We start from the raw sequence: 24,245 nt of genomic DNA, 5'->3' as shown, positions 1-24,245 counted from the left end.
AACTTAAAAAATTGTAACAAACTAATTGTAAATTGTTAAATTCTCCTCTATTAAAAATAGAGCTACAGTATATGCTCATGCTGAATTGAGAAGGAGGTACTTCATAGTTCTGAAGATCTAAGTCATCTTATCAGAGAACAGTTAAAGCCAGTTTATATTTGGACCATAGCCTATGTGCTGACTAAGTTAAATGTATTTTGACATCTGCTAAAAACAAATACTCTGCAATCCTAACTTAGGCAAAACTTCTATTCAAGTCAGTGGAAATTTGTCCCCAGAAAGGACTTGACCCATAACAACAATTATTCTTTTTTTTGGGGGGAATACCACCAACTACTACACCCAAGTGTAAACCAAAATTTTTGAAACCCAATAAATTTATGTAGGCCTATGTATGAAATACATAAAAATATATAGAGTTTACGAGTAGTGTATTGGGGAGGAAAGGAACCATAGGCTATCATACTACTTCCATAATTTCTGGTAATTATTTGAAGCTGGCATGAACATATTGATATTCAGTAAACTGAACACTGTAGCTTTAATTGAAGTTTGAATGTTATAAACAGTTAGATGTCTGGCTCTGGCCTGCATTCTAATACCATCAGCAGAACAGAGATGGGAAGTATAAACAAACCTTTTAACTAGATTACAGCTTCTAAAATGGCCAAGAAACCCTTCATCAAGAACTTCTGTGTGACAAAATGTTAAAAGAAGGAAAATATTTTGAAATAGTAAAGGTTAGAATTAAAAAAAAAAAAAAAAAAAAACTAAGAGAGTTCTAAACTGGAGTTTGATGATAACAATCATTTTTCTCAGAAAATGAAGTAAGTTTTCCAATAAGGACTATCCTGGAGAAACTTGATCTAATCCTTCAAAACTTAAATAAAACTTTTCAAAAGAGCACTGCAAAACAGAACATTTTTCAAATGCTTTGTTCTATACTTCAAAATGGAATGTTTTATTAAACTTTGAAATATTAAGAAATTATTTCAAAACTAGGCTATGTTATTTCGAATAGTGTTGAGTCAAGTACAACATACTTAAATTATATGTCATTATCAATTTAAATCGACATTTCCATTTTTTCAAATCTTCACTGTCAAATGAAACTCATGTTTTATCCCATGAAACAACCTTCCCACACCATAGTGAAACTCTGAAACACCCAAACAGGAAATTCTATACTGACAAAATCCAGAGTTTGTCACAAACATCTGAAAACTTTATAACCTTCGTCATGGATGACTCTGCTCATCTACTTTTTATAACATGATGTTATCTTAGTAAAAGCACTACATACATAAAAATTCTTCCTTCTATTACAACAGTATTTAGAGATTTTAGGCCCTGATCCTGCAAAGATTTACTTGCAGGCTTAACTTCACACAGATAAGAAATCTCACTCAAGTCAATAAAATTGAGCACAACCATAAGGCTCTACAGGACGAGAACCTTAGAATATCATTTAAAACTGTTAAACATATGTTAATCTCAATCACATTCTTGGTAGTAAGAATATGTAAGAAAGGGCTGAAACACATTAGTTGTTTGATGTAGCTGGTACCTGGTATGGCCACAATCCTACGAAGACATAAACATGTGCCATTCAGTGGGATGTGTAAAATTAGGTTTAAGTCCTTGTAGGATCAAGAATTGTACACATGCATACACACTTCGTTTAAAGGAAAACAAAATGCAAAAGTTACTAATACTCCACAGTAGCTTAAAATTATTAATTAAAATTATTGGCAAATTAAAATTTCATTGAAACCTATGAAAAAATGGAAGTATTATAAATGAAGATAGTAAAACTAATCACATTTATTATATAGATTTATGTTTAAATTCTATTATACTGATCAGTTCTATTTTTCTCCTAGCTATGCTTATATTTGTTTCCTTTGGCAGCAATGTGTGTGGCAACATTATTGCAAGCTTCTCTTTATTTAAATGTTGAGAATATCACCATTTGATCCAGAAGGATTTGTTGTGCAAACAGTTGACAACTGTTCTGGTTCCCCCACTTGGGAATTTCTCTTCACTCTTAGAGCAGCTAGGCTAGTTATGCAATGACTGAAAGACCCTAAAACTGAAGCTTCAATTTTCATTTCAAATAATTGTAATGTTCTTTGATAAATCACAAAAGCAACTTCTGATTTAAATGCTTAGGTTGCTGAAAATCTACACTTGTCTGAAAACCTGAGAATTTTAATCTTTAAAAATACTGGACCTGACTCTCCTCTCACTCTGGAATAAAACAAATAAAATGAATAATCAGCTCTGCAGGGTTTAGTTACCAGCAATAGTGTTAACTAATAATCGTTTTTAAACTTACTGTACTGTTATGTTTAAATCATCTCTGCACAGGAAAGTTAACTAAGCTATAGTAAAATGATCACAGTGCATTCCACATCTTAATCCCAGAGAAATGAATTAATCCTTTATTTTCTGTTTTAATGGAAATTAATATAAACTTCTAAAAGAATTTTCAAAAATCTCACTTATTCAGTTTTTAAAGACATTAGTGTTCATGAAAAGAGTGCCAACTTGACAGGGTTGAATCCTCTTTCTCTCCAGAAAACTGAAGTAGTGCCAGCAATTCAAGAGCGTCTCTGAACCGCCGTGACAATGTGCCTCAATCCTATTTCAGATGAACCACCCCTAGTGATGAGAGGGGCATTCATGCCACCTCCCACAATTTATTCCTTAGTCACTCAGATGAGAAAGATAGGAAGTAATGGAGATTTTTGTGATGTGGACATCTGTCATCTAGGAGCTGAACTGAGATGGTCAACACATTTCAGAAAGGTCAATGACTAGTTATCACATAGTAGTGACTTTGGTTCCTGTTGCTGGATTCAAGTCAACAATCTAGATGTGAAAGACCCTGTACTCCATTACCAACTCCCTGAGCTATACAGTTCCTTTTAAAAACAAAAAACAAAAAACTTCAGCTAGCATAACCAGATATTAGATTAAGAATAATTTAAAACATGTTTATATACACACAAATGCATACACACACACACTTCATGATTATCTTACACTTCACTCTGTTTAGGCAGCCTTAGCAAAGAAGCTAATGAATTCATGAGTATAAGGCCTGAACCTCCCTCTCACTTTTAGGTGGTTAATCTAAAAATAGATACTATATAATTGTAATTAACAATCAAAGAATGATTTGGGATCAAAACTGCTAAAGTTAGTTAAAATATTAGCACAACTTATTTGCATTAACTGTACTTAAACACTGAAACCCCTTATGTATTACAGGAGAATAGATCTGAGGCTCCAACCTTTTTGTAAAATTTCATTCCATGTTCCTTTTAATAACTAATGTGTATTTTGGTTCTTATACAGGCTAAATTAACCTTATTGGCAGCTGTATGAATAACATTACTCAGGTAACAATATGAAAAAAAATATTTACAGACACTAACAAATGAAAAGTAAAGAAGGCTCTCTATTATGAGCTGTGTCTTGCTCCTGTTGAAGTGACTGTCAAAACTCTCATGGATTTCAATGGAACCAAAACTGGGGAATGCATTTCCAAAAGCCTCTGTGACTAAGGGCCCAAGTCTCAATTTCAAAGTAACTTAAGCTCTTATCTCCTAAGTCTCATTGAAAGACAATGAGATTTTGGCTTTTAAAGTCACTTTGAAAATGAGATGTAGGCATTTTTGAAAATTTTACCCTAGGCCATTTATAACTAAAGCTCCTATTCTGAGAATTGCACTTGTGGGCTCTTACACTGCATGAAGCCCCACTGAAGTCAATGGAACTCCACATGGGCACAAGGGTCTACCACCAAAGAGTAGCTTGCAGGAGTGAGGTCAAGGACTTGATGCTGATTCACAAGCTAACATTGTAGTTACTGGCTGTGTTCAAGCAACTAGTTCCTGAATGCTGATCTCCCATACATAAAATAACTGTGAAGAATATAGTGAAACCATCTATTGGCAGATTAATAACAAAAAGCCTGAGTGAAAAACAAGACAGACAGTTTTTTTGTTAGTAAAGTTGTTAATGATCCCACAAAGGCTCAGTTTTTCCTAAGAGATGCAGAGAACACTAAACTCCCAATGAAGAGAGCAAGGGTCAGGACCGCAGAAAGGTAACAAGTTTTGTTTAAGGGGAACAATAACACTGCTTTACAAAAAATATTTATACCTAATTAAAATAAAGATCAGCATGCTTACCTAAAATAACTAGCAAACCAATAAACTGATCATGAAGTTAGTACTGGATAAGCAAGAAAAGACAGGTAATTTTTAATTTAAAAATACCGAGGTACAGGTCTGGCCTGAATAAGATCTTTAAATGTTTTCCTTGTTGTTAATCTAGTATAGCCTAAATATAGTTATTGTAGATTCCTTATAAATTCAAAATTAACTTTCCAGATATACATTTTTGGTAAAGAAAATGAATAAGAGACACAAAAAATAATTACTAGTGTCGGATATATAAATGATCCAGTTAAGCAATAGGGAAAAATACATAAATGTTCCTCAATGCCTAAAAATCAATCAAAAATCTTGAATACTTTCCTATGATACTAGCATAAAGACTTAAAAACAGAACAAAAAAATTGCTACTTAGTAATAATTGTTTGTTCCTAACAGTTTCCCATAATTCCAGTTGATAGATGCAGTTCTTAGAAAATTATTAAATATTTCATATTATGGCAGCATCCTGAAAACCCCTATTAGAGTTAAGGCCTTCTTGCAGTATAGTGCACTATAAGCCACAGAAATAGACTGTCCCTGCTCTGAATGGATTATCATCTAAGGCCTTGGACCTATATTCCACAAGATAAGCCTCAGTGAAATCAGTGATGGTCTGCCAGCAGAGACCTGACTATAGGATCAGGGCCTAAGAAAGCTAAGGTTTCAAACACAGTTCCTCTCTATGGAGAAGAATCTATCAAGATATTGGGTTAACAAATCAAAACTGGGATTTTAGAAATTTTACTCAATTTTTTACTGAGAAACCAGTTTAAAAAGTCTAATTTACATATTTTTTAACATTAAACCAGTAAAGAAAGTGTTGCCCTATGTAATAAATAACAAATTCTCCATCTGAATATCTGTATTTGCACAATAAATTGCAGATGGACTTGAAATAACACTGATATTGGGGGCATAATCTTGAACATAGTATAGGTTTCTATGTGCAGATGAAACACATCAACGGTAACTCAGAATAAGAAAAGAACTATTTACATGATAGCAAGTTGGTATGAAACATGAAAAAATGTTATTCCTGGATAAGCTTTTAGTTGTGTGTTTCCAGTGTTGCTTGTAGTAAAATAAATAGACAACCACAGTTTTCAAGAATGAACTCCTATACATATTTGCTGATCTTTAAAAGAAATATTACTTTACAAATTTGATTTTTTAAATAATTCTGAATATAGCAAGTTGTTTGGTCTTCACAAGCGAAATAGAAAACTAAAAGCAAGACAATTCTACAGAACTATAGTAACATTTGCTACTCCAATCTTTTCTAACAATATTTGTCAAGTATCCTTCTAAATTTATTTTCCTACAATCCTTTCCAACCTGATCAAATTGTTGTTTTCATATTGCCAGCTTGATCATGAAATTGCTGCTTTACACAAAATATTTTTTGCTGATGCAAATTATGAGATCAGAGATACTAAAGCATTTACAAGTGAAGGTTTTTTTGTGTATTCCTCTTCAAATACAGGATAAAGATGCATATATCAAGCTGAATCCCATTTTGCTGAGTTGCCCCACTGAAATGCACAATCCCTGGCCTACCTCACAGTTCAGAAATACCTTGCATTATTTACTAAATTAATAGCACATAGTTGTCTTTTTTAAAGACAGTTACATGAAAAACAAACACAAATTATTCACAGACAACAGTGTTTTTTAAAACAAGTGTCCTTCTTGTAAAAGAGATGACATTGAAATATAAAACCAGTTTATCATTAACTCCTAAACTCTTTCTTCTGGATTCTTATGACTCTAAAAGGACTTTTCTGATGTTGTTCTGAAAATATATTCAGAAGTTTTATTGTCATCCTAAATTGTACAAAACTCAGATTTTTTTGACATGTGAATCTTACATTAATAAAGAAACTGGTTAGTTAAAACTGAAAGTGGTACCTAAGCCAGACAACTATTTAGTGCAGCACAAATACTGCTGGACAGGTTTGGCCTTCCTATCAGAAAACCATGAAAAAAATTTAACATAAAAATTTTAACAAGAGCTAACTGTTTATTCTAACTAAGTATTGAGGTGATTTATTGCATAGGCCCTGATCTTGCTAATATTTACATATTAGAGTAGTTCCATATTGGGACTACTCAGATGCTTAAAGTTAAGCAAGTACATAAATCTTTGTAGGATCAGGGCCTTAATGATTATGTAACTAAGTTTATTTATTCAGATTGTTAACAATGGCAACATGCAACTACACAAAACAAAGACAGATGATAAATTCCAAAGTGTTTCCAGCTCCATATTATTCTTTTTGTCTTTTGAATTTCCTATTTTGACATAGGAAATACAAGCACTTTTTAAAGAAATCATAAATAAAACAAACCGTGGCCCAAACATCTTTTAATACTTCACCTATTTCTCTACACAGAAAAACTATTTATTAAAAAGACAACTACCAATGAAAACCAAAAGACAAATACTGCTCCCAGAAACAGCAAATCCCCAAATAAGAAACAGCTCTAAAGAGAGGGGGATATTGGAACACACTTGAGAGTACCACTAGCAACGCTTGATCATCATCTACTCCATGACATTTCCTCATACACTGAAAAATAAATAAAACTGAGGCAGGACACAGAGAAAGGTTTCCACTTCCTCAAAGAGTGAGTAAAAAGTGACAGATATGAACACTATAATATCTTCTTCCCAAAGAGGGGCAGGAAGGTTAGAGTAAGACACAAAACTGAAGTGTTTCATTTGGAGCAGGAAAAATAAGCCACTTTGCCAAACCAGTAAACAATCAAACTATCATCAAAGCTAAAAGATGGATCCAGAAAACAAACATCTTCCCAACCCCCAACCCCCAAATCTGCCTTACCTAGAGTAAGAGGCAGAGCTGGGAGGAGGTATTGCTTCCCCACACACAAACACACTTACCTTGGCTGCACCCCACTTTTATTCCCTTCCCTGGAGCAGTGGAGAAAGAGACACACACAAAGGGTAATAAAGGGGGAGGAGGGGAGAGCAGGGGGTGGGGGAGCTGGTGAACTGGCTGCTGCTCCTGTGTGTGTGTGTGGTGAGGTGTCTCCAGCCAGGGCCAAGCAGCATTAGCAGAGAGAGAAGGGGCTGTGTTGCTAAGAGGCTTTTGGTCTCTTTCTCTCTCCTCTGACGGCCAAGGGGGGGAAGAAACTCTCCTTCTCTCCCTGTGTCTCCCTGGGATCCTCTAGCTGGGCTGGGCTGGGGGGAGAAACTCAGGCTCCTCACACCAACCCCCTCCCCCTCCACACACACCAATTCAAGATGGAATTAGTGCTCTGTCCCTTTAACAATATAAATAAAAGGTCCCCCAGTCTCCCCCTCTCTCTTCATCATCAGCTGCTGCTACTGCTGCTGCTGAGGCTCTGGCTCTGCCTGGGAGAAAGATGGGAGGCTGAGACTGCGCATGCGCCCCGAGGGGGCTCGGTGGGTTGAAGGGGGGGAGGGAAAGAGGTTGCTCTCCACAATGCACCGCGCGGCTGGCGAACCCGGAAAGAGATGCCGTCGAGGGAAAGGAAGTTGCGGGAGGGGGAGGGAAGTGGAGCGGAAGTGAGTGAGTGGGCGTAAAAGGGGCAGAGTTGAGGCGAGTCAAGAGCGGGCGGGGGGAAGGGAGGAGGGGCGGTGCCGTCTCGTCATCGCCATGTGACCAGGAGCGATGTGCGCGGGGTGTGCCGGGAAGGTTTCTGAGGCGCTAGCGGGCGAAGAGGAGGGTTACTCCGTTGGAGTCCGTACCACGCGCTCAGGCGGAGGTGGGAGGGAGCCGATCTGGGTAAGGGTTCCGCGGGACCGGGGCTACGGGGGTGGGAAGGCGATGGAGGACGGTGACATGACCTGGCAGGGGAGAGCGGGCGGGTGAGAGCCCTGACCTGGTGCGGGCGGAGGGCGGCGGGGTCCCCTGGGGGCAGCCTCTCCCCAGCCGCGCTGTGTTCCCGGACCCCCGGGGGTGGCTGTGTCCCGTCCCCAGTTCGTTGGGGCCAGGTGTCATAAGGCGGGAAGGCCGCTTGCCGGTGCCCTGCCCCGGGGCGCTGGGGGCCCTTCGGCAGCGCGAGGCGGGGGATGATGCTCATGGAGACTCGGAGTTGAGGTCCAAGGAGGCGCGTCGCGCGCCAGCGAGGCGTCGTGGGACTCCTGCAGGCACCGCTGAAAGGCACAGAGCGAGTCTTCGCTGCCTAGACCGCAAGCGCTTCCTGCCTAGTGAGCCCGGCGCTGGTCCGGGTGGCCGTGCTGGGTCTTGAGAGCAACTCCGGGTTACCTGCTCTGGCATGTTTGAAAAAACCCTGAGTCTCCGGAGTTCGTCCCTAGTGACCTCCTAGCAGAGCCGCGTTGGTGTCTGCTGTGTGTCCGCTTCCAGAGCGCTTTCCATTGAAACGCTCTTGTTCCGTGCTTACAGATGCTGACCCTTTCTGTGTCGCAAAGGGATGTATTGGGGAATTCTTTGGAAGAAAGATTAGACTTTAACTTGGACTTCATGTAGCTTAATTCTGCTCCTGGGCATTTACTTGTGCTGGTCAAAGGCACTTTGTTGTTGTTGTAAGCAATGTAGTTGCTGCTTAAGTGTTTGGGACTTTGCTGTATTTCTACTTTTTTGTAAAGGAATTAAAGCTGTGTCGCACCAAGCTCTTTAACATTACAACTAATTTTGTTTCTTAAGCACTGAAGATGAAAGCTTTTGTAATTTTACACTTGAAGGATTACAGTACCTCAAATTTGTGAAAAATTGAATTAGTTAATTTTATTTACAAAGGTGGTTATAACTGCCTTATCTTGAACATAAATAACTGCCCTTAAAAATTGGATCATGTATGTTTGTGTGAGTTAATGTGATCAACAAGGGCAGAATTTGGGTGTAAAAAAGGTGGGGGTACTTTTCCAAACTTCACCCATGTGGATCACCAGAATAAGAAGCCACAATCACTGTGGATTGTGCATCCTGTGAGAGCTCTACTGGACTCTTTGAGCTAGGCTCCCCTTTTGTTGGTCTTTAGCCTTGCCTACACTACCACTAAGCTAGTTTTAGGCTTTGTCTACACTAGCACTTTTGTCGGTATAACTTATGTTGCTCATGAGTGTGAAAAAACACACACATCTCGCCCCTCCAGTACATAAGTTACATCAACAGAAACGCTGAAGTGTACAGAACTGTTGGCAGGAGAGCGTCTCCCTCTGACATAACTACTGCCACTCGTGGAGGTGGTTTTATTATGTCGAGTGGAGAGCTCACTCCTGCTAGCATAGAGCGGCTACAGGCGCGATCTTGTAGTGTCACTGCTGTAAGCTCGCTAGTGTAGATGTGGCCTTTAACTATGCTGATGGACTCAACTAAACTTTCTTTAATTGCATTTGGTTCTTTAATGGGTTTAAAAAAGTAATCAAGGATCCTCTCTCAAATGCCAACCACTTATGGCACCAAAGTGAGTCATTACAGATCTGTAAAACTTACAATTTCATTTGTCATAAGAAAGGAGAGGAACACCTTAATGAAAGGAAGAGGTTAGGACAGGTTGCATATTTTAGAGCTACTGTTTGAGTCACATAGGACAGGTCTTCACTGCACTGTTAACCTGGGTGATTGGCATGATGGTTAGTTTAGTCCGTTTATGAGCATCCCCATAGCAAATCACTACCTGTGATATGTCCTCATTGCTTCTGCACTTGTCAGTGTATATCTGGGATCAGACCCCATGCTTCTTTGTGCTGAGATGCTCTAGGATTCTTTCCCTGTCAATTGTACAACTTGCCTGACCCTCGTGAGGAACTGCAGGATGTGCATGGGAGGACTGTCAGCAGGGTGACTTTGATTTTTACCTGCTTCTTCATTGCAAAGTGGGCATGTTTCAGCCAAACCTGGGATACAGACCTTGGCACAGCCATGTAAGCTAGCCCAGGCTTAAAGCACCTTCGAAGCCTGGTCAGATGGTTTTCTGGGTGGATGGCAGGGCTAAAACCCAGGGTTAGCTGTCCACTGAAGACTACCCATAGACTTATTTGCTGGTTTCTTAGCTCAAATTTTGAGACATTCTATGCAGCCATAACAGTCAGTTTTTAGTGAAAGCTGAAGTTCTGTAGAGCATGATAGTAGCTTCAGAAAAATATCAGTAAGGCATATGAGCATTACTCTGGTGGGGAAGCAAAAGGAAGCCAGAAGTGCAGTCATGCGACTGTCCCCATCAGTATGTTTCAGGTGTCAAGGGCAGCTGGCAGAGAGGTAAATCACTGTGGGGCAGGAGGCGGGACTGGGGAAGACCCGCTGGTGGCTCCTGCCTTGCACTGGGCTTAGCTGCTGGTCCTGGCTGGGCTGGGGAGGATGGGATTTTCTCTTCCCCTGCATGGCATCTGGGGCTGGGTCAGACACACCCCCAGATTTCTTCCCTGGCTGCAGGAATCTCTGCAAATTCCCCCCTGACCTCTGTACGGGGGACTGCTCCCCCATCTGCCCCACCCCCATGCATCCAGACCCCCTCATATCCAGATCCTCCTGCCAAGCCTCAGCCCCCATCCTCACTCAGAACCCCCACTCCCTCTGCACCTAGACTATCCCAATGAGCTACCCACACCTGGATCCCCACCCCACTGAGCCCCAACCAGCTGCACATGAATCCCCATGCCACAGAGCCCCACTCCCTGAGCATCTGGACCCCCCCCCACTGAGCTCCCCACACCTCCCTGCTGAGCTCTATCTCCCATACCCAGACTTCCCTGCCCTGAGCCCTACCACCTTCACCTGGACCCCCTGTGCAGGGGGGATTATAGGTACCATTAAGGGAAGTTAGACCTTGTCTACACTACAGACTTCTGCCTGTACAGCTATGTTTTAGTGTAGATTCAGCTGCACTGGTAAAACTGCTTTTACTGGTACAGAGTGTGGTTTGCTGTTTTGGCTGCATCCACAGTAGGTACTGTAGCAGAGTGCTGGTGCAAAAGCACCTAATTAGCTGCTGCTCAGTTAGCACCAATCAGGGGGGACAGATTGGGGCTGATGGAAAAGGCCTGATGCTGGCTTGAGGATTGGCAACACCTACTGGCCTGACAAGCCAAGAACTATAAAGGCTGGGAGGGAGCCAGAAGGGGGGGCAGCCAGGGAGAAGTCAGTCAGGGAGGGAACTGGAGGCCTCCTAGCTGAAGGCTGCCTCTGCCTGTAAAAGAGGTGACTAATCCTGCAAGACTTCTATATAGATCAGGGGTCTCAAACATGCGGGCCGCATGCGGCCTGCGGAGCTCTTCCCTGCGGCCCACCAAGCTCCCTCTGCCCCCTACCCAGTTACTTCCTGTCGCCACCAAACTCCCCTCCCCCCTCCCTTGTTATTTTATGTGGCAGCTAAGCTCCCCGGGCGCTGCTCCCCAATGTTTGGGGCCGGGTCTCTCCCCTGGCCCCGCCTGCCGCCTCCACGTGCCTCCCCCGAGTGTCCCCCAGCCTCACTTGCTGCCCTCTCACCACTCGGAGCCTGCAGCTCAGGCTGACTCTGCTCTGTTCTGCCAGCTTCTGGCATCACCTGCTGCCGCAGGGTCCTAGTGCTCCCCTCCACTTTGGCCAGGGCACTGCCCTTCCCCTGCCTTAGTCCTGAGCCTCTCCAGTGCCCCCAAACCCCTCATCCCCAGCCCCACAACACTCACCCTGCACCCCCTCCTATCCCCCAAACTCCCTCCCAGAGCCTGCACCCCTCCACCCATCCTGCACCCCACACCCTGTGTCCCAGCCCGGAGCCTGCACCCAGCCCCCAAACTCCATCCCAGAGTATGCAGCCCTTGGGCCAATGCACTAGTCCTCATGTGGCCCTCATGGTCATTATGAGTTTGAGACCCCTGATATAGATAGACACTGGTGGTGGGAGAACCTGGTATAAATAAAGACACGGGTGTTTCACAACCCTGAAGCCTCTCTGAGTCTTATTGGGGGCAGCAAGCGGGCCCCAGGAAGAGGGGTGGGACGTGGAGCCCTCTTACAATACACTTTGACGGTATAGTATAAAAGCTCTCCTAGTGTGGACATAGCTTTAGCTACAGTGGAGGTAATTTGAAACTTTTTGACTAGTAGCTTCTATGTAAACTTATCAAAAGCCAGAAAGGACCATTATGATCACCTACCGTGATTTGTGTAACACAGGACACTGAATTTCACCCAGTAGTTTCTGAATCAAACTCCTAATATGTATAGTGTAAATCAAGCATTAACCTTGCTGAGAACATACATATATAATGATACATGCAGGGCCTGATTCTGCTACTTTTATTTTCAGTGAGTAGGTAATCCAATGAGTTCAATAGAATTACCAAGTGTGAGAGGGTGCCATATTCCAGCCCTTAATTTTAATTGAGTTATTTATTAACTTAAGTATATCTGAATTGATATTTCAAATTTATTAAGGCAGTCTGAGGGCTAAATCAAGTGGCCTAAATCAAGTGTAAAATCTTAATTTCATTAATGTTACAAAGAAGCTTTGTAACTAAAGAAAATCTGAGCATACACCAGTCTTGCAGAAGGCTACATTCTTTCTTTGTTTCTAAAAAGTAGCAAAATCTATCTTAAACTAGTGGAGTTCACTGTGCATCTTAGCTTTTCGGAGTACCTGCTATGATTGGTCTGCTGCTACTTCTGTTTTTAGCTGGATGTGGGCATGGAGGGAGGAAGAATTCAGTCTTTTTACATCAAACTGGTGACCAAGTTAGGTGAATATTTAATTTTTTTGTTATGAAAGTGCAGTTTGTTACTCTACGCAGTAAGAGGGGTGACTTAACTGACAGCAGATTGTCAGCAGGAATGGGAAACTTCTTTCTCCATATAATTAGTTTAATTCACTGTGCCTTTAAAAGTGATCCCCATGTACATTGGAAATAGACTCTTCACTAAAACACTAGAAGTAGACCTGTATTGACAGTTGTCCACAGAGGTGTTCGGCCTTACTAAAAGGTAACTAGAGAACGAGATTCTTCTTGACGGGTAAAATATAATAGAAAATTTGACTTTGACAGTAGGATGAAACTGATTTATAATATGAGAACATTCCTGGTGTAGTGGAATCACCTAACATAGAATACGTATAGAAATTTACATAAAAGGTTGTTACAAGGAGGAGGGAGAAAAAATGGTCTAACTTCTGAGACTAGGACAAGAAACAATGGGCTTAAATTGCAGCAAGGGCAGTTTAGGTTGGACATTAGGAAAAACTTCCTGTCAGGGTGATTAAGCGCTGGAAGAAATGGACTAGGGTGGTTGTGGAATCTCCATCATTGTAGATTTTTAAGAGCAGGTTAGACAAACACCTGTCAGGGATGCTCTAGATAATACTTAGTCCTGCCATGAGTGCAGGGGACTGGACTAGATGACCTCTCGAGGTCCCTTCCAATCCTACAATTCTATGATTTTTAAGTAGCAGGAGATGACCAATAGCTTAGGGCCAGACAAGGTGCTGACTGACATGGTATATTAGTGGATCACTTGCACACTACCAAAGCCTGTGCTAAGATTCACTCACATGCTACTCTTCTGCTGTGTTGCAGCCAAGTTAAATTCATAGTCGAGGCACTGGCTCATACACAATGGGAGATAAGGAAATATGAGATCAGCACAAGGACTGGGAATGTGAAACAGAAAAAGCCATCTGTCATATATGGTCAAGCAGATAATGTTTTTTTGGAAATCCCAGGTATGATTCTTCAGAAGATGGCATCCTATAGTCTCAGAAACTCAGGCTTAGCAAAGGAATCTCTTAATCACAAAAGTTTTCACTCTCTTAAGTAACCCCAGCATTACAGATCTTAGGAAAACAACAAACCCTTAAATGCGGTCCCCCTCCGTGTGTCCTTGCCACCTCTGAGAGTCCTGGGTTTTATCCTAGGCCGTGGAATGGCCACTTGTTTAGAAAATCATTTTGAAAACAGTTTGTCACTTTTCTGGCCCATGTTCTTCCACCAGGTTACTTCCAGGGCCCTAGTAGGTTGGAGGAACCCTGGAGAGGAATGAAGATGGTAATTGACCCATTTATCTCAGTGGGAGGCTGGTGTTCCCCTTCTCCCAATGTCTACCTTATTGTGTGTTGTGGCATACCGAACTTCAAGACAATCTTGCTATGCCTGGGAGCTTGAATATTAAAACCAGCTCCTTCTAGAGGGGGGCTGTAGCTGAGGAACACCTTGCTCCAGTAGTTCTACACTTGGGTCTTATGTGGCCCAGCAGTATTATGGTAGGGTGTTAGCTCCACCACAGTCAAGGATGCATCAGGAGTTCCATTTTAACATGGGTTACAATGTAACTTTTAAAAGTTGATTGTAGCTTGCGCACTGCTTGAGTTTGCTCTAGCTGTTTCTGTAGAGAAAATATGACTTGACGTTTGCTGTAACAGATTTTAAAATGGCCACACACCTAAAATTTTCTAGAATCCAACGTCTCTCCCAGAAACTACTGCACTTGGAAGAATAAAGCTTGATTTTTTGTTTTTTGTTTTTTGTAGATTGGATGAATTATTGTAGACAGTTGAAATTTATCTTTATTTTTCACAATAAACGTTAATATTTTGACTGGGAATGGTATGCTGGTACAATCTAAATGTTGACCTTACACTTGTCCTTAGACTCAGGCTTTCTCTGAGGGCATTTTCTGGTTTTAGTTGCTTTTGCTAATGCTGACATTGAGAGTTGCAGTTACTTGTTTTTCTTTGATTACAGTGTCCCATTGATCAGGAAATGGGTTAATAGCATGGGGCATGATTACTCTACCCAGAGCCGTCCCATCCATAGGATGGATGCGGGGTCGAAGGCAGCCTGGAGGGTTAGCAGGGGGCCTGGAGCCGGCAGCAGCAAGCGACCCAGCCCCAGTCCACCCTGCCGGCTCCCAGCATCGTTCTGGGGGAGAGGATGGAAGTAGGAAAGAGGCAGGGTGGGGGCTTGTGGGAAGGAGTGGAATGGGGGCGGGGCAGAAAGAGGCAGGGCGGGAGTTGGGGGAAGGGTTGGAGTGGGCCTGGGCCAATGGGAGGGGTTGTCCCGGGTCCCGCACTCCACAGGGACGGCCCTGACTCTACCCTAATGTTGTTGTTTATGAGGCCTGGTCTACACTAGGAAAAATTCACATCCCTGAGTGACTCAATTTAAACCAATCTAACCCTGGGTGTAGACAGTGCAAGGTCAAGTAGCGGCTGCCTCTCAGGGAGGTAGCCTATCTACACTGACAGGAGAAGCTCTCTCATTGGTGTAGATAGCATCTTCATTGAAGCACTGCAGCATTTTAAGTGTAGACAAGCCCTTCAAGTCTTATCCCCTCTTACATTAATACTGTCTTCCTTGACAATATTTCTTAAGTAAAATCTGAGTACGCATGTGGATTTTAGAGTATGCTTTATTGCAGGGGCTGGCAGTCTTTCAGAAGTGGTGTTCATTTATTCACTGTAATTTAAGGTTGTGTGCCAGTAATACATTTTAATGTTTTTAGAAGGTCTCTCCCTAAGTCTATAATATATAACTAAACTATTGTTGTATGTAAAGTAAATAAGGTTTTAAAAATGTTTAAGAAGCTTCATTTAAAATTAAATTTAAAATGCAGATCTTATCAGTTTAGTGTGATCCTTGCCCTTGCTTTTTCTTGCTGAGTTTTCCAATGTCTGGCACGTATTTGGATAGTTTAAGCTGCACACAGGCTTCTGAGTGATCAGTTGTTAACCGGCTCCGAGAGGGACAGAGGACAGATTTCATGTGTGAAAATACCAGTTCACACAGGTATGTGGATCCAAATGCTGAAAGCATTGCAAACGCAATTTTCTTCAAACAGTTACATTTCACTGGCAGGGACGTCCAGCAGGTCAGAATAGAGGCCCCATGATCTCTCTCGGTAGCTTCAAGTGCACTCCGCAGATCTCCAAACTTTGATGCCCACAATTCTGAGCTTTTTAACTGAACGAGCTGAATTTTGAAATCTTCAACACGCATCCACTGAAATACAGACAAATCCAAGTTGCTTTCGTTTAACTTTTCAGGTTTAATTAGAAAAGAGAGCATTGGGCCAAATCCCTGGAAATCTTGAAATCTGTCAAAATTCTGATTCTTGCATGTACATTCCAATCTCATCGACACTGGCAGTGCAATGTGTTGATAGCTCTTTTATGTGTTGGAAGTAGCGGAAAGTTGAAGTTCAAATATCCCGAGAAGAAACTGCTAGTTTTACAACAAATGCCTTCCAGGCTTCATAAAGATCCAGAACGTTTTGCCCAGCACCCTGGAGACAGAGGCGGAGTTCATTTAATTGAACGGTGATGTCAGTTAGAAACACAAGCTTACACAGCCATTTGTCGTCATCCAGTTTGGGGTAGTTTTGTGCTTTTTCTGATGACAAGGCCTTGATTGCATCAAAACAGTTTACAAAGCACACCAAAACCTTGCCATGACTTAGCCACTGAATATTGCTGTGAAGTGGAATGTCGTTATAAGCACTGTCCATCTCTTCTAGCAGTGCTTGAAACTGTCTGAGTCAAAGCAGATCGAGCAACAAGGAAATTCACAATTCGCACCACTGTATTCATCACATTATTAAGCTCTGAATTAGAAAGTTTAGCACACAGCTTTTCTTGATGGATGATACAGTGAAATTTGACTGTTGGGCAGCCAATCTGATCTTCAAGTAACTTTACAAATCCCTTCTGTTTTCTGGCCATGGCAGGAGCACCATCTGTTGTCGCACACAATATTTTTCTGATGTCAGCTCCTTGTTCTTCAAAATGGTTTACAAAACTTTCCACTATATCTTCCCCCTTTTGTTGTGCCATGCAGGGGTTTTAGGCAACAAAGTTCCTCTTGGATTTCATCGGAAGCACAATATCTTGCAACAACTGCCAAACGTGGAACGTCGTTTATATCCACGCTCTCATCAGCTGCAACACTAAACACTGCTGTCTTTTAATGCAGTTGTCTGCTTTTCGTTAATGTTTTCTGCCATTTCGCTTATGTGTCTCTCAACTGTTCTGGCAGAGACAAGCAGTTTTTATTCTAGATACGATTGTATCTTTATTTGGCAATTCATTGAACAAAACCTCCAAACTGCTGAGAAACTTTCTATATATTCCCAATCTGTAAATGGCTTTCCGGTTTTTGCTGTGTACTGTGCAATATTGTAACTCCCTTCCTTCTGTAGTTTGATTTTTTTTTTTTTTAACTTAAGCATTTAAAAACAATGCTTTGCTGCTTGTATCCTCTTATCTCTGCTTCCACACTGCCTTTTTGATGGATTAGTCTTCTCTGTTTCATCAAGAGGTTTTCTTGTGCTTCATTTCAAAATGCCATCGAACACTTGATGTGCAACACACACTTTCACAACAGAAAGCACAAACAGTATGGTCCTTCTTTTGAACAAATCCAAATGTCTGTCCAAAAAGGCTGAAATGAACAGACATCTAACTTTGCTTTCTTAGGAGCTGACATTTTGTCAAATGTACTCCTCAACTCACAGCGGTGGGGGGAAAATTGTGACAGATGGCACGCACAACTTCAAACACCATGCGCTGTTCCACGTAGCATGGTATAAGCAGCAAATCAGGAGTTAAAAATATCCCAGTAGCGCTGGGACAATTTTTAAGGTGGGGTGCTGGGCTGTGGGCCACAGGTAGGGGTGGCTGCAGAGCGCCAGGCTGAGGCCAGGAGCAGAGTCCTGGGCCGGCGGCCAGGACCCCAGGCCAGCAGCGGGCTGAGTGGGGCTGGTGGACAGAACCCCATCTGGCAGGGGGCCAGCAGCCGGTACCCCAGGCCAGCAGCAGGTTGAGTGGAGCAGGCGCCTGGATCCCCAGCTGGAACCCCAAGCCAGCATCAGTATGCCACTGAATCAGCTCACGTGCTGCCTTTTGGCACGCCTGCCGCTGATTGCTGACCCCTGCTTTATTGACTCTTAAAACAAAGCTTTGCTCTTAAAGCAAAAACTCAAGAGGGAGCCCCTAAAGAATGGAGACAGAGAGTAACTAATGTCTATAGATGCGTGGGAAACTTTTTTTGTCCAAAAACTTTCATAATTTTTTAAAACTTCCTTTCTTGATTCGGGATAAAAAGTCAATCTCAAATTTTCATGAACTGACAATCTGAAAGACTCTTCGGATCTAAACATTTCATTTTGACCATCTCTTTTCTCTCTCCTGCCCCCCCTTAGTACAAATTAACTCCAATTCCTAAACACAGCCATGTCAGACCAAAACATTTCACTTTCAAAATGTCAGTGGGATATTTCATTATAGAAACTTTTTTTTAAATTTCTCATTGAGATTTGTTGAAAGCAGCTCTTTCCCATGAATACTTTAGGTTTCAGCCAAGTGGCATTTTCTGATTTTAAAAAACAAAACATTTCACTGGAAAATTTTTGTCCAGCTTTCCTGATGTGTGCAATACACATTCTCAGAGCTGCCACCAGCAAGATTCAAACTTGTGGTATGTGGGCTGAGCTCAGGTTCAGCATCCACAGCATGTCTGAAGTCAGGCTGCCTGCAAACACTGTGGCTTGCAACAGAGGCATGTGCAGTAGGGTAGAGGCTGTCTCAAGCTCAAGTAAGCTAATACCTCACTGTTACTGAAGCTTATAAAGCAGCTTACAGATCAGTGGTTCTCCGGCATAATTTTAATCCTTTGGTATACTAGTTGTTTAGAGTTAAAGCTAGTCTTAGGTTTTATCTATACGAGCACTTTTGTTGGCAAAAGGTTTTGTTGATCGGGGTGTGTGTGTGGTGGTGGTGGTGGGGGGGGGGAATAACGACGAATGCGCAGTAGCCAACATAGCTACTGCTATTTGTTGGGCTTGGTTAAATTATGTTGGCGGGAGAGCTCTCTCCCTCCAGCATAGAGTGGCTGCATAGGAGACCTTGCAGCAGTGCGGCTGCAGTGTTATAGCTGTGCCACTATAAGGTCTGTACTGTAGCCAAAGCCTTAGTGTAAAAAGTGAATTGAAATCTATAAGAGATTCTACATTCTAAGGTCATTGTAGATTTTAAAATCTGTTAAAATGGGGCTGACTTTTTTTCTCTAGCCTTGAAATATTGTCCTGAACAAACACTTCTCACAAGTCACTCCATAGCTGATCTGTGTTCATCCTCAAAGGAAACCTGCACAACACCTTCAAAAGACAAGCCTAAGAGCTTAAATACATAATTTTGCTAGACTCTAAAATCAGTCTTAAAAAATAAATCCAGTGTCTGGTTTACTACAACAATCTGTAATCTACAACCCCCTCCTATTTTGTCCTATGGCTGGCTAGGGGTACGTCTTCACTTACATCCGGGTCCGGATGTAAGCAATCGGCTTTCTGAGTTCGATTTATCGCGTCTGGTTAAGACGCGATAAATCGATCCCGGATCGATCCCGGAAGTGCCCCGGATCGATCGCTGGTACTCCAGCTCGGCGAGCGGAGTACGCAGCATCGACGGGGGAGCCTTCCTGCCGCGTCTGGACCGCGGTAACTTCGGACTAAGGTACTTCGAATTCAGCTACGTTATTAACGTAGCTGAATTTGCGTACCTTAGTCCGAAGTGGGGGGGTTAGTGTAGACCAGGCCTAAGTGTTAACAGGCCACTTCACCTTGAATACTCTAAGAATGTGTGTTAACTAGTTATGCTAAACAATCTGTTCTGCCTTGTATTTAGTTGTGACAGTCTGAGTACTTTTCCCAGAGCTGGAAGGCTTGTCTTTCACCAACAGAAGTTGGTCCAATAAAAAATATTGTCTCCCTCACCTTATCTCTTAAAACATTAAAGGAGCTGTAATAGACATTTCAGGATTTAGGTATGACTTTTTCCCTCTGTAGTGTCAAATGATGTGATTTCATTGTAGGGAGATGTTCAGGCCTTCAACACAGGAGGAGTCCAAGATCAGCACTGAGAAGACAGTCTAATTTTGATGCTCACTATGTGGCTGGGCATTGCTTGACAGCTAGCTTGTTTTACTGCTGTTTGTGTCTATACTTTTGGCATAACCAGAACAATGTGAATCAGAATCTTTTTCAGATTAATTCCTCTGTTCCTGAAACCGTGTAAGCCATACCAAGGAATAGCACCTCAATTAAAGGATAAACTTCCTTCCTACCTGCCCCTGGAAGATCAGAGACAGGAGTGCATTCCTGATAAAACACACTCTTAAGATTCTGTGTATAATTGCTGTAGTCTCCATCTCTATGCTGAAAGTCCTGGCCCATTTATTCCCCTTCATAAGGATAAGAAGACTTTGCTTACTATTCCTTTCTCTGTTGACAATGCCCTTCCAGTTCCTGTCATAATCTGAAGTGTATATTTTATGTAAATCGCCTTCTGACAGTAAGACGCCTTCACTTCCTCGATGTTACGAGGGCCACAAAGGCTTCTGTGAACTTCAGTTGCATGTTGTTTTGTTTACTTCGTGGGGTCAGAAAAAAAGCCTAAGGCTTGTAAAATTTATCTAAATGGATTGTAATAGGTTATCCCTGTAAGGTTCCGGATCACACTTGCTAATTAAGATTCAGAGATCACTGAAAGGAAAAAACTGCATGTCACCTTTTACATTTTTGTGTTTATTCTTCCACACAACTTTTATCTATTATGTGGCATATCTCTGCTGACAGGTTTTGATGAAGCTGTTCTAGCTTCTGTGGTTTAAAAATAATCCTTACTTATAGATGTTGTGTAACTGCCTGTGAAGCTAGAAACTGACCTTATTCTCTAGAAGAAAAAAATATTCTTCAATTGGTTTCTTTGGTTTAAAAATTGGTCATTTAAACATAACCATAACTGTTAGCTCTTCTAGGGGTTGGTTTTTTTTTGGGGGGGGTGGAAGGGAGTTGGCATACCTTTTTGTCACTATCCGACTACTACTGAAGCCTTCCTCACTGAGGGCATGGCTACACTTGCAGATGTAGAGCGCTGGGAGTGAAACCAGCCCTCAGAGACTGCAGCAGGGAAAGCGTTGCCATGTGTTTACACTGTCAGATGCAAGTGGAGTAGAGTGGCCATATTAGCAGCTCTTGCAACGCCACAGAGAGCAGTGCCTTGTGGTAGCTATCCCAGTGTGCAAGTCGCTGCAGTGTGCTTCCCAAATGGGGAGAGGGCGGGGGGGTGGAGTGTGACGGATTGTGTTGAGTATGTGGGGGGAGAGACAGTGTGTTTTGTGGGGCAGCGTGTGTTGTAAGTTCAGACAGCGGCAGGAGGAAGGGGGAAACCCCAACATCAGCCCACACCCCTCTCTCTCACGTGTGCACAAACGCCTGCCTGTGCAGCAGTAGCATTCCACAGTAATGGTTTGCTTTGTCCCAGAGCAGATAAGCATGCCGGCTGTCAGAAACGGAGCTTTGAAAGGGGATATCTGCATGCCTGCAGCAGAGTTCAAAACAATGACCAGAGTGGCCACTTGACTTCAAGGGATTATGGGACGTTTCTGGAGGCCAATCACAGTGCAGTAATGCAACATGTCGTCCACACTGATACCTCGGCGTTTCAGGCAGGGTGCAACAAGCTCTATGCTTCTCATGGAGGTAGATTACCAGCTGCACAATCCAGTCGCTCTAAGTGCCTTGCCAGTGTGGACACCAAGAGTTAGGGCGCCCGGGGCTGATTTAATGCGCTCTAACTTGCAAGTGTAGCCAAGGCCTGAGAGTCACTTCTCTGGACTGTAGTTTTTTCACTTTGCTGTGGGTTGAACTCAGTCTTTCATTGCAGCTAGGTGCCTTTCTTTTCATTAGTATGGAATTGCTTGCTGGGCTCCTGGTTGGAAGCTTTAGCCTGGTCTACACACCAGTTTTGTACCAGTATAACTGTCAGTGGTATGACTTCTTTTTAAGCAGATGTAGTTATGCTAGTGCAGTGTCCTAGGGTGGACAATTATATTCATAGAAAGATTCTTTATAGTGGTATCACTTATTCCTATATATAAAGGAATAAGCTATACCAATGTAAAACACTTTATGCTGGTATAACTGTCCATACTTTGGGGTTGTATTGGTATAACTATGTTAATACAGTTATAGCAATACAACTTGTGTGTGTGGACAAAGCCTTCATCTAAGCTGGCATGGTGCAAGACTTTCTTTCCCGGTAGTTTGTTCCAGTAATATGCTGTAACCAAAAATGTTTGTTTGCCTGTTTATCACGTATGAAAAACTTGACTACTCAAATTCAATTGTTTGAGTGTGTAAACATTGCCATTAATATTGATTTGGTATTACATTAAGTGCAGTATGCTAACATCTCAAATTGCTCTTTTTGACAAGCATACAGTTGAACAAAAAGCAAAACTTAGAGAATCTTCCTTTTTTTTAATTTAAGATGTGAATTACTGCAATGAGTAAACGTAAGTCAAAGGAGACGAACTCTGTAAATGGAGACTGCATCTCACAGGTGGGTAACATTTTTCTGTCTTCCTTCTTTGTGACTCTAATTCATTGGTGTAGGGTAGGTGATACTGACCTCTTCAAGTGTTTAGCTGCAGTGAATTTCTACCCTTCCCCTATAAAACAACTAAGGGTGTCCTCTTGTCAAGCATTATCTGGTCCAGAAGGCCCTAGGTTTGATCCCTTTCGATGACTGGTGTCTCTGTACATGTCCATGCATCATCAGTCCTGTACCTGCATCAGGTTTCCACTTGATTCACTTGGTTAGATATAGGTATTCAAACCATTGGTCTAATTATTTTTAATCCTTTATAATAATGCTTTTGGACAATCCTGTACTTTAACAGTCAAATTTTGAAGGCAGGCTACAATTAGCTCACTGACAAGTCTATCACACTTCATAAAAGTAAGCATTCAAGGTAAGTAAATAGCAAATCCTGGCCTGTCTTCAAATTTGCATGTTTGAGGTTATTGATCCTATCCTCTTCCTATGTGCAGTGTGAGTCACAACCCAGGTGAATTCCTCTTTCACTGCAGGGGCCAGGTGAGGTAGGATATCCGCTCTCTGAAGAGGCTGCAGCTGCAAACTTGTGCTCTTCAACTCCTCAAACTGACTGTCTAGATATTATCCAACATACTTGTAGTGTATTAATCATTCAGTGGTTGTAATAGGTTTTACATTTCTGGTATTGCTGCCTCAGTTTCTCTTCAGCTATAGATACACTGTCTTCCATGGTAGAAGAGAGACTCTTTTTTTTTTTTTTTTTTTTTTTACTATGAATATGTTGCCAGAACTTAATGAGACTACTATTAAAACTGAGTTTTGCCATTGATTGTACTTGCAATCCTGCTGTTGACCTATTTTAAAATAAAATTAGGTCACTCGAGTATACATCTATATTCCAGCTTTCACACTTCATTATCAGAAGGGCCACTGTATTTAAAATGCTTATGCTGCTGCGCTAGCTAATACTAAGTTCTCAGAACTCTGCAGACCTTGCTAACGCACACAGATTTTGGTCTTAAAGTACTGTCTCACAACTCTTGACTTGCGTAAATAGCTATGTTAATTCAAAGCAGGAAAATAACCGATTTCTCTATTGGACAAACCGATTAAGATAATTTTAAGCTTCTCTGAGGAACTTTTAAACGGTGGCTCTGGGTAAAGTACAAATTATTTTGAGGCTTAGATTCATAACACATTTTCACATTAACAGACATGAGAAGTATAGAATCTCCTTAATTTGTACTAAGGATAGGAAGAACAATTACTGAATAGCACATTTAGAAGTAAGCAAGCAAAACAAGAATGATGCATCACCATGTGCTCTGTTCATCTATTTGCTGTAATTACATTTTATAAGTATTCAAATGTCTTTGTTATGTAAGGTATAACGAGGTCTTGCTACTGAACTTACTTGTCAGGGATTTACCTTCTGTGTTTGTGTAGCGTTATGGGATGTGCAAACCTAAAAGGGCAGCTATCCCAGGCTCCAGGCAGTTCGGCTGTATTTCCAAATCAAATGGACTCTTTCTCCTCACTGTTACTGACAGACCAATCCAATCAGCTGTGAAATAAAAGACCTTTCCTTCAGAGACTACTGAATTTTTTTCCCTCCCAAGGGAAGTCTGATCTACAGCAGCTGCTAGACCGGCTACCTCATAAATCAGACATTGGAGAGGCTTGGGGACAGCACCTACAGTTAGTAAC

At 41.9% G+C, this 24,245-nt stretch overlaps 1 protein-coding gene across 1 annotated transcript in view; it reads left to right on the top strand.

Annotated features, from left to right (window-relative positions):
• Positions 1 to 7,899: 7,899 nt before the first annotated feature.
• Positions 7,900 to 24,245, top strand: part of ORC4 (origin recognition complex subunit 4) — a 53,136-nt gene continuing 36,790 nt past the window's right edge. Inside the window, exons 1-2 of the mRNA XM_065413351.1 lie at positions 7,900 to 7,999; positions 22,470 to 22,541. Of these exons, the coding sequence (XP_065269423.1) occupies positions 22,485 to 22,541 (57 nt within the window). The 5' untranslated portion in view covers positions 7,900 to 7,999; positions 22,470 to 22,484. The remainder of the gene's footprint in view (positions 8,000 to 22,469; positions 22,542 to 24,245) is intronic.

The sequence above is a fragment of the Emys orbicularis genome, chromosome 11 (assembly GCF_028017835.1).
Source record: "Emys orbicularis isolate rEmyOrb1 chromosome 11, rEmyOrb1.hap1, whole genome shotgun sequence".
Classification (NCBI taxonomy): domain Eukaryota; kingdom Metazoa; phylum Chordata; order Testudines; family Emydidae; genus Emys; species Emys orbicularis.
This window is presented reverse-complemented; position numbering and strand designations above follow the sequence as displayed.